The sequence below is a fragment of the Ascaphus truei genome, chromosome 19 (assembly GCF_040206685.1).
Source record: "Ascaphus truei isolate aAscTru1 chromosome 19, aAscTru1.hap1, whole genome shotgun sequence".
NCBI lineage: Eukaryota > Metazoa > Chordata > Amphibia > Anura > Ascaphidae > Ascaphus > Ascaphus truei.
The window spans coordinates 13,823,549-13,841,558 of record NC_134501.1 but is presented as its reverse complement, the minus strand read 5'-3'; the positions used below and the strand labels follow the sequence as shown (position 1 = coordinate 13,841,558).

The following is an 18,010-nucleotide window of genomic DNA, read 5'->3' as shown; positions in this document are numbered from 1 at the left end:
GATACTATGCCCCCCTCTCCCAGTTCATGATACTATGCCCCCCTCTCCCTGCACATGATACTATGCCCCCCTCTCCCAGTACATGATACTATGCCCCCCTCTCCCAGTACATGATACTATGCCCCCCTCTCCCTGCACATGATACTATGCCCCCCTCTCCCAGTACATGATACCCTCCCCCTCTCACAGCTCCCTGCGCAGTCTCACTCAGTGTCCGGGGGTCGCACATGCGCAGCTCCAACAGGTGCAGCGCCGAGGACCAGAGTGCAGCCTCCTCCCGGAGCAGCGCCCCCCCATCCTGGGGGCATCCTCCCTCACCCACCCCGCACCCCCTCCCCTGCCTGTGCTCCCCCATCCCGGGGGCATCCTCCCTCACCCACCCCGCACCCCCTCCCCTGCCTGTGCTCCCCCATCCCGGGGGCATCCTCCCTCACCCACCCCGCACCCCCTCCCCTGCCTGTGCTCCCCCATCACGGGGGCATCCTCCCTCACCCACCCCGCACCCCCTCCCCTGCCTGTGCTCCCCCATCACGGGGGCATCCTCCCTCACCCACCCCGCACCCCCTCCCCTGCCTGTGCTCCCCCATTCCGGGGGCATCCTCCCTCACCCACCCCGCACCCCCTCCCCTGCCTGTGCTCCCCCGCCTGTGCTCCCCCATTCCGGGGGCATCCTCCCTCACCCACCCTGCACCCTCTCCCCTGCCTGTGCTCCCCCTCCCCTGCCTGTGCTCCCCCTCCCCTGCCTGTGCTCCCCCTCCCCTGCCTGTGCTCCCCCATCCCCTGCCTGTGCTCCCCCATCCCGGGGGCACCCTCCCCCACTCTCTCACCCCCTGTGCACTCCCCCCCCCCCCCCATGGCATCCTCCTGCCAGTGTCCGGGCTGCGGGATGGGGAGGCACCTGCAGGAGGAGGAGGGCGGGGCCTCAGTTACCTGCCACAGGTACAGGATCCCGCCGATACCGGAGCTCCCTGCGCCCCCCTCCCCGTCCTCTCCGGAGCCCCCCGCAGCCCTCCCCCTACAGGACCCTCCGCTCCAGCCCCGGGTCACCCTCCTACCGGGCGCAATGGGGGCGAAACGCTTCTCCAAACTGCTGTCCCATGTGCGAAGGCTGCCCCATAAATACCACCTGCTGGGGAGCAGCGAGCTCAAGGCGGAGGTGAGTGGGGGAGAGGGAGAGGGGGGTGAGTGCGGGGCACAGGCAGGTAAATGGGGGGGGGGGTGAGTGCGGGGCACAGGCAGGTAAATGGGGGGGGTGAGTGCGGGGCACAGGCAGGTAAATGGAGGGGGGTGTGTGTGGGGGATGCAGGCAGGTAAATGGGGGGGGGGTGAGTGCGGGGCACAGGCAGGTAAATGGGGGGTGTGTGAGTGCGGGGCACAGGCAGGTAAGTGGAGGGGGGTGTGTGTGGGGGATGCAGGCAGGTAAATGGGGGGGGGGGTGAGTGCGGGGCACAGGCAGGTAAATGGGGGGGGTGTGAGTGCGGGGCACAGGCAGGTAAATGGAGGGGGGGAGGATGAGTGCCGGGCACAGGCAGGTAAATGGGGGGGGAGGGTGAGTGCGGGGCACAGGCAGGTAAATGGGGGGGGGTGAGTGCGGGGCACAGGCAGGTAAATGGAGGGGGGAGGATGAGTGCCGGGCACAGGCAGGTAAATAGGGGGGGGAGGGTGAGTGCGGGGCACAGGCAGGTAAATGGGGGGGGTGAGTGCGGGGCACAGGCAGGTAAGTGGAGGGGGGTGTGTGTGGGGGATGCAGGCAGGTAAATGGGGGGGGGGGGTGAGTGCGGGGCACAGGCAGGTAAATGGGGGGTGTGTGAGTGCGGGGCACAGGCAGGTAAATGGAGGGGGGGAGGATGAGTGCCGGGCACAGGCAGGTAAATGGGGGGGGAGGGTGAGTGCGGGGCACAGGCAGGTAAATGGGGGGGGGGTGAGTGCGGGGCACAGGCAGGTAAATGGGGGGGGGGTGAGTGCGGGGCACAGGCAGGTAAATGGAGGGGGGAGGATGAGTGCCGGGCACAGGCAGGTAAATAGGGGGGGGAGGGTGAGTGCGGGGCACAGGCAGGTAAATGGGGGGGGGTGAGTGCGGGGCACAGGCAGGTAAATGGGGGGGTGTGAGTGCGGGGCACAGGCAGGTAAATGGGGGGGGGGTGTGAGTGCGGGGCACAGGCAGGTAAATGGAGGGGGGTGTGAGTGCGGGGCACAGGCAGGTAAATGGGGGGGGAGTGAGTGCGGGGCACAGGCAGGTAAATGGGGGGGGGTGAGTGCGGGGCACAGGCAGGTAAATGGGGGGGGGGATTAGTCGCAGAGAGAGAGGTGGGTGGTGAGTCGCAGAGAGAGAGAGGTGGGGGGAGTAGCAGTGAGTGTTGGTGAAATTGGGGGCAAGTAACATTGGGGTAATCTTTGGTAGACAGGTAACATTGCGGTGTCTATGAGAGAGGGGTAGGTGGTGTTTACCATTTAGATGGTGAGCTCTTCGGGGCAGGGTCTCCTTTTCCTACGTGTCACTTTTATGTCTGAAGCGCTTCTTCCCATTATGTGTTATACGTATCAGGGGAGCACAATCTTTTTCTCCTGCGCCCCCCTGCCAGCTGCCCCCCTCTCCGCGCCTCCCCCCTTTACCTTGATTCCAACGTTCTGTTGGCGTCACGATGTTGCAGTAGCAACGCGACATCACATGACCCCGCGGTGCCTTTTAACGCCGCGTCTTAAGAAGCCATCTGAACCAAGGTAAGTGAAGTCTGCAGAGGCTTTTCCGCTGCTTCCCCGGCATTTAATTGAAGTGCCTTCGGGAAGTGTGGGGGGCCTCTGTAAACCCCGCGCCCCCCAGTTTGCCCACCCCTGATTTATATGATTGTCACGTGTATTATTGCTGTGAAGCGCTATGTACATTAATGGCGCTATATAAATAAAGATATACTGTACAGCACATGGAATTAAAGTGACAATATTGGTATCTGTGGGTGGCAGGTAACATTGAGGGTGTATTATAGAGGGGATATCTATGGGAGCAGATACGATTGGGCATATAATGAAGGCTAGGTAACATTGAGAGTATTTACAGTATGTTAGTACAGTAGTAACATTGATGGTGTGTACAGTGGCTTGTAACATTGGGGAATGTCTGATAAGGGGCAGGTACATTGAATGGGATTTATGAGGGCCACATAACATGTGGGGGGTCTGCATGGAGGGGCGCAATGAAGTGATTAAACCCACCTCCCAGTGTGTGTCTTGTGATGACAGCTTCTGCAAGTGTCACTTCAGTTTAGTGACACACATCTTGGCCTTTTCCGTATGGGTGATTAAAATGGAGAGTCCCTGATCAGCGCATTGTGAGAAAGGAGTGTTTGATTCCTATGTTCGTGGTTGGTGATGGTGAGATGTTTTTGTTGTGTCTCTGTGTAATGGGTGAGCATGTGTGTGTGTGTGTTATCTTGCTGGGAAAGGGATGGCATGTTGGGATATGTTGATCCTGACAAAACACGTTTAATCAGACTGGCTTATATTGAAGCATCTGTCCATACATTGATAACCTCTGAGAAAAAAAACTAAACAAACAAAGCCTATAAGATCAAATATTAGATAGTATTTAATAGCATGTCAAATATAGACACAGCAGTTACAGATACTTGGATTTCTAATCATTCAAGGGCAGAAATATTTGATCAGTGCGACAATGTTTCATATTTCTTGATCACTGTTTGGAAGCTAAAATCTGTATTAATGTCATGTTTATTTCCTTGATGTATAATGATGTCTCCATCTTGCTTTCCATCATTATTAGCAGATATACTGTATGATTTTATTGTGCAGAATAAGCTGCAACCTAAACATATGACAGTAAAAACCTATATTAATAATAATAATAATAATACATATGCAGCAATACTAAACAATTGATTTTATTGCACATAAATTAATGTGGCAAGCAGCTCACACTTGTTATCAACGCCAACATTGAGGCACATACTGTCAATTTTGACTCAAACTGGAAAAGTTTATTTTCGTTTTCTCTCTTCTCCAAAAAGTGAAGGGGCTAATTATACTTATTTTGAATCATCACTACATTATACCAAACTGTGACCTCCTATATACCTGCATGGTCAGAAAAAAACAAAACAGTGTATTTTTTATTAATGACCTTGGTAAGTTGTTTTTTTTTTTTGTTTTTTTTTATATTAAAAAAAAAAAAAAAATCAAAGAATTCATTGTCTTTGTTTAATATTAAATTCCGTCAGGTGATATAAATATGCATAGAAAAAAAAAAACTTTTTTGTTACTGGAAACAGAACAAAAGACCATTCACTACGGAGTGGAACAAAAGTTTGTTCTTGATAAGAATCGCTTTTTGAAGGTGTATTCAGCCACATTGTATAAAGAAAATGTTCAAGGAGAAAGCAAATATCCCAATTTTAGCAGGTGAATTGCTGCATTTTTGAGTAAAAACATCAAAGACACAAATGTACCCATGGAAAAGCTTATTGTCTAAACCCTGTAAAATGACCGGTCCTCATTTTCCCGATAACGTATCTCTGTAAAATGATCCCAGAGATTTTTATTTTAGAGAAATATTAGTGTGAGGAATGTTGAGGATCTGGTAAAATATGCCCACCAATCTGATCTGGGAACTGGGAAGTAAACCAGCTCTGATCTCGATACTTCACAGCAGTGGTAGGCAACATGGAGACCTGAAAAGTCTGCACATTACTCATGTACATGAGTATATGGTGCACAGGCACAGCCCTGGGTAGCAGCTTCTCCCCGCCCCCTCCAGTCAGCTTCTTAATGCTGACACACTGATGAATACCATCCCACCCCTCTCCTTACACTGGGAATTAGTTATTAGCAAGGCCATTAGGCAGCACAGGGAGTGGGGAAGAAGCTACAATCCACACCAGCAACATCTCCACGCCGTCTGTATTGGAGACAAAGGGAGAGTGGACTGCTGAGCTGGTCAGTGGTTGGGGGCCACAAATAAAGCCCCTCCCCCCCACCCAAGCGCCGCATGTGAACCCCAGATCGCCTTTTGCGCACCTATGCTTTACAGCATTTTTTTAAAACTTAATTTCTAATTTAGTATTCTGATATACAGTTAGACTTCCAATCCTACATTGTATGCAATATATCCTAAACTATGGCACTTAAGTTACAGCAGAGAGAGGTGGTTAAGTGCTATCAATTTGTAATAACGTTACTTTGTAGAACTTTCCATTTTAACACTTTCACTGTCAGAGAGTATGCCAACACATTGCAATAATAAAGTGCGTATTAGTATTTGCTTTTAATTGACCCTGAGACAGAGCAGAGCAGCTGAAGCCCTTCTGATACCAATTGGGATTACAGAATGAAACAATGATAGGCTCTGTACTTCTTGTTACTAAGACACTGTTCCATTGTGGTTTTGTTGAGCTCATTCCAGTACACTTGGATTAAAGAGCACTCGTGCATTATTAGATACGGTAGGTTAATTTATCTTTAAGGCACTGCACGGCCTCTCTGGAAGCTGTTGGTGAACCATAGCTACAACATGTTAACACTGCTTTATTGCTAGAGTGATTTCCCCTGGAAACAAGGCTCCTAAATCATTGTGTCCTCTCCATCCTGCCCAGTCTTTGCTCCTGTCATTGCATATATAAGCAGGGCATTTCTTTTAAATTCCATCTCACCCTCACTAGCGGATACATTTCAAAAGTACAATGAGGGCCAGATAACCCTGATTGCTACAAATGGGGAATCGTGGTTAATCACTAAATGTCCCAAGAGTATTTGTCCGTTTTAGAAATGATCTGTAATTACCGTAGGGTTTTTGAACCTTTAGAAATCTCTCCTAACTATGAAGATGTGATATTCAACCTTTTTAATCACCTGCCCGAAGGACCAGTGGTGCGTTGCAGAGAAATGAGATGAAGGCTTTGAAGAGGAAAGAGCAGTTAGTATGTAGAGTATGTAGGAAACATATTGTAGTAACAACAAGGAGTCTGACAGAGTCCCCAAACTGCAAGACCCCAAGTCTGCAGATAATATGCCCATGTTCCCATGGGTGTAATGGCACTGCTATAATGCTATTTACTTGGCCACTCATCTAAAATGGTCTGGTTAGGAGGCGCTTTTAAAAGGGACTCTAAATACAGCTGGGTCAAAAGCACTAAGGGACTACTAAATGCTGCTGAAAAGGGGTCAGAACATCAGTAACTTTCAAAACCACAGGCTGACTAAAACCAGGTTACACATGAAGGCAACAAAGTATCCCACGGATTAACTTGAAATATACTGTACATTTACTATCAGACTTTACCCCTTAGCTGGCAGAGGGGCCAAAATGTATTGGAGAGTAATGTATGGTAGCATATTACAGGTACAACAAGCTGGTCTTCCCAGCTGTCTTCCAATCACATGTTGTTATATTTATAAGGCGATAAAGTGGAAGTACTTGTGCTAATGCACCATTTGTTGTCTTTGTAGCTCGCCAGCTTCACATGGACCTGCTACTATGCCAGAACATGTTACAGATGTTTGCATCTGGCAGTGCATTATTAGGCAATGTGAAAGACGTGTGATTGAAATTGCAGTGGCTAAGTGGTTGTTAAATAGGTTTTTTTCCCTGCCAAGTCAAAATAGGTGTTATAAGATAATGTGGTTGTGTGAGGTGGCTGACCAGGAAAAACTAAACAGATTGTTTTGTGTATAATGGGGCTGAATATGTACCGTACTCTCAAAGTCACCCAAAATACATTTTAGTTGTCTTGCCTATAGATAATAGGAAGGGAATCTTTTCCTACCCCCACTCGATGTACTGTGCAGCCACTTCCCACTCGTATTCAAATTAACAGAGCTGAAATATTCTCCAGCATATGGAAACCTATTGAATAACGACTCTAGTTTCTAGAGATGGGCATATTGTTCACCAAAGTTCAAATTCACTGCCAAAAATTTGTATTTTTTTCTGCATTATTGAGCTTGAGATATTCCTGGAGGTTCACAAAAAAGCTCCATTCTCATCTTTTTAAATAGTAGTACAATAAGTTTTATTACAAGCTAAATGCTAGGGTTGGTGAACTTTTCACTGGAAACACCTTTGAATCCTTTAGTGGTGCACATCAGCATCCTATAGTTCTATAATATGTTCCTTACACTTTACAGCACCGTCGTACATAACCTCTTACTAGTATTTTAGCTTCTAAGGCCCTTTTAATATGTTTTAAATTCATATTTCCCTTGCTTGGGAATATTTAAGATAATCTCCTATGAATGTGGCTGAAATGGTCATGAACAAGCAGCAGATTCTATTACATAGGGACACAGGATCTCACAGATCTGACAACTGGTCTAAACATTTGGACTCAATATATTGAATAGCTTTCCATGTATATGCTGTAAACACGTGTCTCGTTAACATGCTGCATTGTTTCATTGTATATATCAATCTACAATAAAGGTGTACAGGCATACCCCGGTTTAAGGACACTCACTTTAAGTACACTCGCGAGTAAGGACATAGCGCCCAATAGGCAAACGGCAGCTCACGCATGCGCCTGTCAGCACGTCCTGAACAGCAATACTGGCTCCCTACCTGTAACGAAGCTGTGCGCAAGCGGGGAGACTATAGAGCCTGTTACACATGCGTTATTTACATCAGTTATGCACGTATAAGACGATTGCAGTACAGAACATGCATCGATAAGTGGGATAAAGGCAGTGCTTCACTTTAAGTACATTTTCGCTTTCCATACATGCTCCGGTCCCATTGCGTACGTTAATGCGGGGTATGCCTGTATGTATGTATGTATGTTGACAGAGGTCTTTATTTAGACCTAAAAGGGCCTTTGTAAGTAAGGTAAATATCAAAAATTGTTCTCTCAAGGGAGAGAACAACTTTCTAATTTTACCTTAGGCCGCGCTTCTAGTGTGCGCGACGGATGACGTCACCTGTCGCCACTAGCAAAAGTTGTAATTCACTTTCCGGCGACGTCGCAGGCAACCAAGTCTTTGATTGGTTCAGAGGCTGTCACATGTGGCGGCGACAGCCTCTGAAAAATCAAATTTGACAGGCTTCAGAAATTCACGTCGCTCCCGTCGCTCCGTCGCGTCACGCTTGCTATAAGCGCCCGCGATGACGGCAATGCATTTGTTTTGTCGCCGTCGCCGGCACTATAAGCGCAGCATTAGATTCAACTGTGCTCAAAGTGCCAGGAGACCCATGGTTCTTACTCCTGAACAAGCCACTCAAAGGTACACAAATAAAGGTGAGCCAAAATTGATTGTGCGTATCCTTAATGTTGCCAGATGTTGGAGGCAGGTCAACCCAGGTAATGCTGATGGAGAGCCTATATGATAAAAAATGCTGTATTACAGCAATAACCCCCTACCGCCCTTGTTTTCCCACCACACTGTGTGTCACATTTCGGGTACTGATACTAAATGTTCTTCTGACATGATGTGTCATAAATATGATGTTGTAGCCATTTAAATATGGAAAACGTAACAGATAAAAAGATTTAAAAATAAATAAATAGGAACTTTAGTATTGAGTTGGGTTATTGGATTCATGTATCCCTTGGTCTTTTTCCAACATGTTACTGGCAGTGAAGGAACCAAGTAGAACTAATACCTAAATTATTTAAGATGAATACAGTTTTTCAGGCCATGTAACTAAACAATTAGGCTTAAGTACAGATAAGTAACCCAGTGGTTTTGTTGTTTCATTAGACCTTTTTCTACCAGATTTTGGTCTTTGTAAACGTGGAAGCTTCCGACAATGGGTTTAGAGACCGGGGAGGGGGGGGGATCCTTAGGAGGTCGCTGATTTCTTATCGTTCCGTTATCTTAATTTAATGTATCCATTTCCGTAACGCGTATCACAAATGGTGCTTAGCACAACGAGATCCTGGAACTTTCCTAAAAGAAATAATGGATCCTTACATTTTTAACAGGCAGCTGGCTTGCTCATATACAAATCATATGGTGATGAGCAGCTTACCCAACAACGCAGATCCCCAGACCTCAGTTAATGTTAGCGCATGGGCATAACCCTGTGATATTTAGCCTCTTGATAACATTGTAATAGTATCATGTACCTATCTATTTAGGAGTCTTCTGGTGCATGAAGTGGTTTTATGGGACAGCACGATTTAGTGAATATGGGCTATTACTCCCGGCTTCCAAAATTGGAAAAGCATGAAAAATATGTTTTTTATCTGATTTTATATCTCATATTTCTAGGCAAATGTGGTTTAAGTAAGGGTTACATGTGTGCTAAAGTTTTACGCTTTCTATGAATGAAATCTGCACCATTTGTCCCGATTTTTAATGTTACAAAAGTGTGAATACCAAAGTGAAAAAAGGTAAAAGGCCATATAGTTAGTTTGTGGAAATGACTTTATTCCTACATACTCTTTGGATAATGACACAGATCACAGATGGATGACTTGGCTCTACTATATTGTAAACGGCATCCTGTTATTCCGCCCATGTTTGCCAGTTTTATGGGTTCTGTAGATTACATATCATTTCTCTTTATATATCAGCAATGACAGCAGGATTCCCTGACAGCTGCTTCACAGTATTTTTCTACTTGGAAAGTCAAATACTGGAACTTGCCATTCTGACAGTATGTTTAATGCAATGAACACGTGGACCCCCAGATAATGGGGTTACACTTTAAAGACGAGGGGATTATGCATTTATTGATGATCACCTTTAATATTTGTTAATGACCATAAATGTCAGGGTTTAATAAATAACCCCCCCAGAGAGTGCTAGACTAGATTTAATTTTTTATTGTTACAAATGTTTTACCAGGAAGTAATACATTGAGAGTAACCTCTCGTTTTCAAGTATGTCCTGGGCAGAGAGTTATACAAAATACATGGTTACATTAAATGAACAGAGGTTATACAGTCAATTCACAGACATTTCATGGGCGGATATAGTTTAAGGCGGTAATAATATAGTAGAGTTTCCTTTGGAAAAAAAATAAAATAAAAAATAGGGTGCTAATTCTTTTTAATAGGGACTTTCCCAGAGAACTGTTTGAAGGGATTTCACTTCTAAATCCATCATAAAGCAGAATAAATGAGGTATATTCCAGAAGGCAGAAGTAGATTAAATGCCTTAGGCTGAGTCCATGGTCAGCGCTTAGGCGCTGAGGCGCTGACCCGTGCTGAGGCGCGCTGACGCTTGTCAGTGAGCCCCTGCAACCGCAATGAAAGCGGCTTTAGCAGGGGCTCGCGCACGCTTCCGCAGGCGTGCGGAGGCGTACCACTTAAATTTTTTTTAGTTTTGGCGCTCACGGGAGCGGTTCGCCCAATGAGGGCAAACCAGCTCCGTGACGTCACTGGCCCGCTCCCCGACACGCCCCCGGACGGCGCGCGCTCTAAGGCCAGGGAAAGCACCCGCTTTCCCTCAGCCTCCGCGCGCCTCCGCACGGCTGCAGTCACCAGGGACTCAGCCAAAGTGAAACTTCTTGTCAAATTTTGCAGGTGGAGGAACAATCTCGAACTGTGACTCAGCACTTTATACCTGCAACTAACAGTGTATAGAGATCTCTCTTGCTAACATAAAGAGGTTTATGTTCTAAGCCACGCAAATGGCTTTTTTTCGGTGCAAAATTGGTGCACAGAAACATCATGTTTTTTGTACTAATCTGAAATTTCTTAATCTGCACCTTCAGCATCAAAACATGTTTTTTCATTTTGTCTTGGCGCGCAGAGATATTCTGCGTCGGGGGTTACTGATGTAAATGGTATGTACTAAAAAGAATCTTTCTGTGCACCCGCAAAAAAAAAGTAGAAAGTGCGTCAAAATTGACCGCTAACTTGAACCTGGTGTAAACCCTAAAATGTCTGTTTATATAGTTACGCAGAATTAAGTTGCTATTGTATCAACCAAAAATAATTTGATGCAGCACGGATGTTTCATTATACTACTTAACAAAATATATTATTTGGCTATTACAAATCATATTACACTAAATAATTTATATTTACTAACACCAGTTATAAATAAAAAAAATTACACCCAATTCTGTTTTAGTTTAAATTGTATTAATCAGTTATTTAACGTGACGCAATGGGGCAAACTTTATTTCAAACAATGAACTATGCCAGGGGTCTCCAAACTCAGTCTTCAAGAGCCGCCAACAGGCCAGCTTTTATGGATATCCCTGTTTCAGCACAGGTGGCTCAATCATTGGCTCAAAGACTGAGCCACCTGCGCTGAAACAGGGATATCCATTAAAGCCAGCCTGTTGGCGGCTTGAGGACTGAGTTTGGAGACCCCTGAACTGTGGTGGAGCGACCCCCTAGGTCAGTAAGGAGTTCCACACTTCTGTTTAAAGATCGTTCTTTATTTCCCAGATGGGGGAAAGTAGGCTGCAATACAGTTATATCATCAGTGCAATACAAGCAAACAAAAACAGCATCAAAACTCTGCCAAACTAACGAAACGTCCTCCGCTTTTCCTCCCCCCAGATAAGCCCTTTTGGCACCTGCTCTGTTGCAGGCTGCAGATCTCTTTTCCACGTTGTCTGCTTGCTGCCTTTTTAAACCCAAGTCCTAAACCCAAGTCCTAATCAGGACTTGATTGGGAGCAATCCTTGCATTCTAGGCAGAACCTGAGACTTGGGTGTGGTTTCCTGGGCCTCACAAAAGTGAAAGGGATTAACCCTGTCACCACCTATTCTCCTATATGCCCTGTGCACTCCTTCAGCGTCATATGTACGAAGTCAACTAGCAATCTTCATACACTGGACGAACAATAACAATTCACATTTGATCTCAATACATAAGCCCCATAGCGTTCAATGCCAGTCATTTTGTTTTGGGAATCCGACTTCGCCTCCGAGTGGGGAGAATTACATGTGTCTGGCTGCCTAACCAAGGCTGCCATTCACACCGTCACGCATCCTGTCTTTACACAAGGATGTTGTTACATTGTATAACTGTAGAGAAGTAGGTCAATTGGGGGAAGGAGGAAAAAGCCTTCTGGAAGGAAAGGGAAAGATTTGGGGGGTGGAAGTAGCATAGAGATTAAGGTTGAGGCGCTTGTTTGGGGGACCAACGTTTAACACATTCACCTTGAAAATGTACACGTTGCACTGTACAGTGGTGATATATTTTTCTATACTCTGCCACATGCGCACAGCCACTCATTACAATGCAGTGTGTGCCCGGCCCCTCTGTGAGGGGATAAGGTTGAAGACCATGGTGATGGCTGAAAGTTTGTGCAATCACAGGCTGGAGAGTGCTACAAATATATTTGCATTCCTGGTCCCTTGAGTCCGAAAACAGATACAGCTGTCAATGTGCAAAAAGCTTTAAGTAGATCAGCCTGCAGTATGCAATGGGGCTGTGGTTCCTTCCGTTGTGTGTCTCGCAACTCCCCTTTCAGGCGCATCATTCGGAGATTTTAGTGCAAACCTGGCTTTGAAACACTTGACCCCCTAATAGAGTTTTGTGCCGGCACCCCCTCTGCACACAGCTGACACCTAATATTCTGTTTTCCTAGGGTAACTGCTTAAATGTGAGCGATTGTGTCACTTCGGGCCCTTTTGTCCAATGTTTTTTTGCCACTAGATGAATGTCTCTGTCTTGTTAGTCCCAATAAAAAAGGTATCACCTAATACTGAAGTACTCACTTATTTGTCACTATCGCAACTGGACTAACATGGCTACTTCTATTTAATCCATTTTGGCAGTGATGGACTTTCCATTAGGCCTAGGGCGGCAAAATTTGGGGGGCGTCAAAAAAGCCCGCCCACATATACAGTACATTTGCCGCGCTCTCGGGCGTATCGGGCCTGATGGGAAGGCACTTCGCTGTAGCGGTCGCCTCCTTGCTGCCTCCCTCCTGTCATGACGTCACGCTACCATGGCAACGTGACGTCACCAATGCGTCATCGCATGGCTTCCTCGGTGTCATTTGATGCTGCGGTTCAGGAGGAGGAAGGAGGAGGGCGGCAGCAAAGAGGGCGGCTGCAACAGCTAAGGGCCATGGGGCAGCCAATTTTTAATGCCGACGCTGCAACTTGGCATAAGTTAAAGAGCAAAAAAAGTGTGTAATCACAGGTAGCATTTATCAGAAGTTGTACATTTCCAGGAAAAATGGCGTTTGCACCTGTTTTATGATATAAATGGAGTTACTAAAGATGTGAACATTATTGTAGAAATGCATCAACCAAAATCCTCTATTTCTTGTGTGTCACTTAAAGATGAAAAGCTGAATATAAACTTAGCAAATCTTGGCATAAGATAAAGAGCAAAAAAGGGGTTAATAACAGGTAGTGTTCATCAGCAGCTGTCCATAAGACAGAAGAAAAAAGATTGACGCTGATTTTATCTACTGTTTCTATTATAAGAATCAAACAAATGTAAATCACAAAAAATAAATCATTACATAGCAAACCTTCCTTTCGAAAAAAATCTCTTTGTACAGTTGCTTAGCCTGCGGCCAGGAGGAAGAAAGCAGAAACTTTGCCTTAAAATAGTGACTCAGAAAACTTAAGGCAGTGCCTATGACTTTACATATTTAACCCACACAGTCATACAGGTCCTGCAGGGTATTGCAAATCATTAACAGATCTGGGTGCTCACTGAGCAGTGAAAGGAAAATGGACATTTAATAATAATAGCATGTTCTTGTATAGCGCTGCTAGTTTTACATAGCGCTTTACAGAGACATTTTGCAGGCACAGGTCCCTGCCCCGTGGAGCTTACAATCTATGTTTTTGGTGCCTGAGGCACAGGGAGATAAAGTGACTTGCCCAAGGTCACAAGGAGCCGACACCAGGAATTGAACCAAGTCCCCCTGCTTCAAACTCAGTGCCAGTCCGTGTCTTTACTCAGAGCCGCTCCTTCTCCTATATTTATTTATCAAATGTGTTACCAGGAAGTAATACATTGAGAGTTACCTCTCGTTTTCAAGTATGTCCTGGGCATAGAGTTATGATGACGGCTACATGGTTACAAATACTTAGTTACATTAAGTGAACAGGGTTATACATTAAATACAAGTTAAAGATAATATATGTTATAGACGTATGTAACAGTTACAGACCAGGTTATAATGTGAGATGGCTTTAGTTTTGAAAGAACTTAGACTGCTAGCGGCTGTGAGAGTCTCCGGTAGGTTGTTCCAGTTGTGGGGTGCATGGTAAGAGAAGGAGGAGCGGTCGGATACTTTGTTGAACCTTGGGACCTTGAACAGTCTTTTGGAGTCTGATCTCAGATGATAAGTGCTGCATGTGGTAGGGGTGAGGAGCTTGTTCAGATAGCTGGGTAGCTTGTCCAGAAAGTATTTGAAGGCAAGACAGGAAAGGTGAACTTTGCGCAAGACTCAAGTGATGGCCAATCTAGATCCTTGAGCATTTCGCAGTGATGTGTGTTGTAGTTGCATTGGGGACAAAGCGGCATATTGAATTGTAGAGGATATCAAGTTTGCTAATATGAGTTTGGGTTGCCGTGCCATATACTACGTCCCCATAGCCTATAATTGACATTAGCATCTGCTGTGTGATACGCTTTCTGACCTGCAGAATTAGGGAGGATTTGTTCCTCTAAATTACACCTAGTTTGGCATAGGTTTTGGATGTCGGGGTATCAATATGCAACCCAAATGTTAAATGAGTCAAACCATATGCCCAAATATTTGAAACTAGTAACAGTGACTAGGATGGTATTCGAGTTGGTTCTGATCTGGAGTTCATTCATTGGTAGTTTTAGAAATGTAGCCTTGGTCCTAGATACCATTTTTACAGTCTTGTCAGTGTTTAAAAACAGTTTGGTTTGGAAAATTCAATTTTCAAGTCTCAAAAGGTCAGATTGAAGTACATGTCCAACGTTGGAGAGGCTAGGGCTGTGTGCATATGAGTCTCATCCGCATATATGTGTATTGAAGCTCCCTTGCAAGCTGTAGGAAGATCATTGATGAACACTGAGAAGAGTAGGGGCCCCAGAACAGAGCCTTGCGAGACACCACAGGTGATATCCAAGGGGTTAGAGTTAGTGCCCGAGATAGACACATGTTGGGATCTACCTGATAGGTAGTAATGAAACTAAAGCACGCTTCCCTATTCCAGAGCACTGGAGTTTGTTTAGCAAGATAACAAGATCAACAGTATCAAAAGCCTTTGCAAAATCCAGGAATACTGCACTAGTATGTTGTCCCAGTTCCATTCCACACTGGATCTCGTTGCAAACTTTTAGGAGGGTAGTTACTGTGGAGTGTTTGGGGCGAAAGCCAGATTGGAATTGGCTAGGGAAATTTGTCTTGGTATAGTAATCGCTTAATTGGTAGTGAACACATTTTTCCATGACTTTGGATAGTATTGAGAGAAGAGAGATTGGCCTTTAGTTTAAGACAGTGTTTTTGTCCCCACTTTTGAAGATTGGGACAACTCTGGCAGTTTTCCAGGTCTTGGGGATATGGCCTGCAGATAGAATAGAGTTGATTAGAGAGGCAAGCGGTTTGGCAAAGGCTGGGGCACCAAGTTTTAGGAACTTAGATTGCAGTAGGTCAGGATTTGTGTAATCTCCTCCTCAGATACTGGGAGAAATTGAAAATTGTGACCAGTTTTGGGAGAGGGTACCCCCAGAATGAGCTTCATGTTTGTAGTTCTGCTTGCGTTTCGCTAATAAGTTAGTTGCACACCCCACAAAGTATTCATTGAATGCATTTGCAATGTCAGTGAGATTTGCCAGGGTCATATCCTCCTTAATGATATTACATGCTTGTTGGTGGCTAGAAGGCTGGAATATATTGTTGATTACCATCCAGAAGTTAGCTGGATTGGATGTATTATGGTGAAGATTGTCAGCATAATATTGTTCTTTTGCGTGTCTTCTTTGCCTTGTGCACATAGTCCACACGCCTCTGTAGTTATTAAGATCCTTAGTAGTGCCAGTTACTTTGTAGCTTTTCTACAAGGCATCCCTAAGATGTTAGAGCAATATAAGGTTGGTTGTTACCCACGGAAGGTGACCCCCCCCCCTCCCCCGTACTCTTATTCTACGTTGTGGAGCATGGGTATCACAGAGATTTAAGAACTCGGATTGGAAATAGTCGTGTGCGGAATCGAGGTCGGGAATTAAGTCGATTCTGTACCAAGGGCAGCTGGTAAGATTAGCCAAAAACTGTTGTGGGTTAAAGTTTCTAAATGTTCTAGTGAGGAGAACTTTAGGGCTTGATTGAGGTGTTCTGATTTTCCTTACACAGTACACTATTGCATGGTCACTGAAAATGTCAGGTATGATGCCAGAGGACTGGATTCTGCTGGGACTAGAGGAGAGGATCCAGTCTAACAAGGAATGGTTGCGAGATTTCAGGTTTGTCCGTGTGGGTAGGGAAATTAGTTGCGTTTGCTTAAGTGACTTGAGTTGTATCTGGATGTTCTTGTTTTTAGGGTTCAGCCAATTGTAGTTGAAATTCCTAAGAACTAGCATCTCTCTCTTCTAATTAAGAGAGGAAATTGGGCCAAGAAATGGGCGATCTCAGTTAGAGACTGTAGAGCAGCTTTAGGGGGGGGGGGGGGGCGGTAGATGCCAGCAATAAGAATGGGCTTAGAAAAGGGGAGGCAGATTTCGCCAACTAGGATTTCAAAAGAGGGTGGGCTTGGGGGGACAATTTAATTAAAATTGTAAGGTGTCTGCAATATAAAATAACACCCCTCCTCCTCTCTTTGACCTATCTCTCCTGGAAATGGAGTATCCCTGAATGGCGATAGTTGCATCGAGAGTTTTAGGAGCTAGCCATGTTTCTGTGAGAATGATGGCTTTCGGTTAATGCCCAAGGCACCATACCCTTAGTTCATCCAGTTTTTGCACCAGGCTCTGGATATTTATATGGGCAATAGACTGTTTTTGAATTTGAAAAGGGTATTCTCAGGGGTATGGGACATAGTTGAAAAGGGAGGGCCCAGGTTAAATTCAGTATCACCTGCTAAAGAGAGCAACCGTATAAATAGAAATCCGAGAAGCTGTTTGCAAGTTGTACATTTGTGATGTTTGCCATTATAATGAGTGGTAGTTGGTGTACTGGTTTTCTGAGTTCTCCACCAACATTCACTAGTGTTACACACCTGTTTTGTAATTTAAGACATGTTTTCTTGGGAACACAAAGGTAGATTGTATCAGAGGTCTCAAACGCACATCCCCACATTCATTTCATGCTAAGAGCGGCAGTTTCGGGCTTTATCGTCCTCGCATCAATGTATAGAAATAATTTGCATGAACGTTATTGCGGGATTCTCAGTTTAGGTATAAAAGCATCTAGGGGAGGAGGTGCAATATTATAATGGAACGTATTGAAGATTGTGCCTATAAATTAGTTTTATGTTATAGTCTGAGGTGCTGTTAACCACTGGGCATAAGAGATAAGTGTACGGTGTAAGAAACTCAAATAAGTTTCATACATTTGATAGAAATTCACACACCACGTTGAGGACAGTGTTAACCTTCTGATCTAATACTCACTAACCTTAAAACTCACCCCACAAGTTACGCATCCCAACAGCCTGCACTCATGGTTACTATCCCATATTCGGCCACTCCTACCACCCATTGTGACCCAGCACTGCCATACACAGCACTTATTTCCTCACCTGCTGTCGCTGTAAGTCTCCCATCAAACAGATTGTAAGCTCTTCGGGGCAGGGATTTCCTTTCTTATTGTCTGATTTTACTGCACTTACTGTATTATTATTATTATTCCCTGTACTGTATTCTTTGTATAGCGCTGTGTACACTTTTGGCGCTATATAAATAAAGACATACAATACAATAATGCAATATACTAGGGAATGTGTAACATTTGTAGCTCTGTCAACAGTACCATGTCCACTAATAATAGTATTAAAAATAATTTAACAGTAAATCATATTATAAACAACCAGTTCAAAATAACAGATACTGTACTTTATTTTGAACCCCCAACAGACCATCTGGAGATAAAATGGTTATAGTGTCTTATTTATATTCAAAGTTGACGGTCTTTATCAAGGTTTTCTGAATCGTGTCCCACACAC

The 18,010-nt window shown here is 45.1% G+C and overlaps 1 protein-coding gene across 1 annotated transcript in view; it reads left to right on the top strand.

Annotated features, from left to right (window-relative positions):
• Nucleotides 1-166: 166 nt before the first annotated feature.
• ATP2C2 (ATPase secretory pathway Ca2+ transporting 2) overlaps nucleotides 167-18,010 on the top strand; it is a 61,292-nt gene continuing 43,448 nt past the window's right edge. The window contains exon 1 of the mRNA XM_075577216.1: nucleotides 167-1,156. Within this exon, the coding sequence (XP_075433331.1) occupies nucleotides 167-1,156 (990 nt within the window). The remainder of the gene's footprint in view (nucleotides 1,157-18,010) is intronic.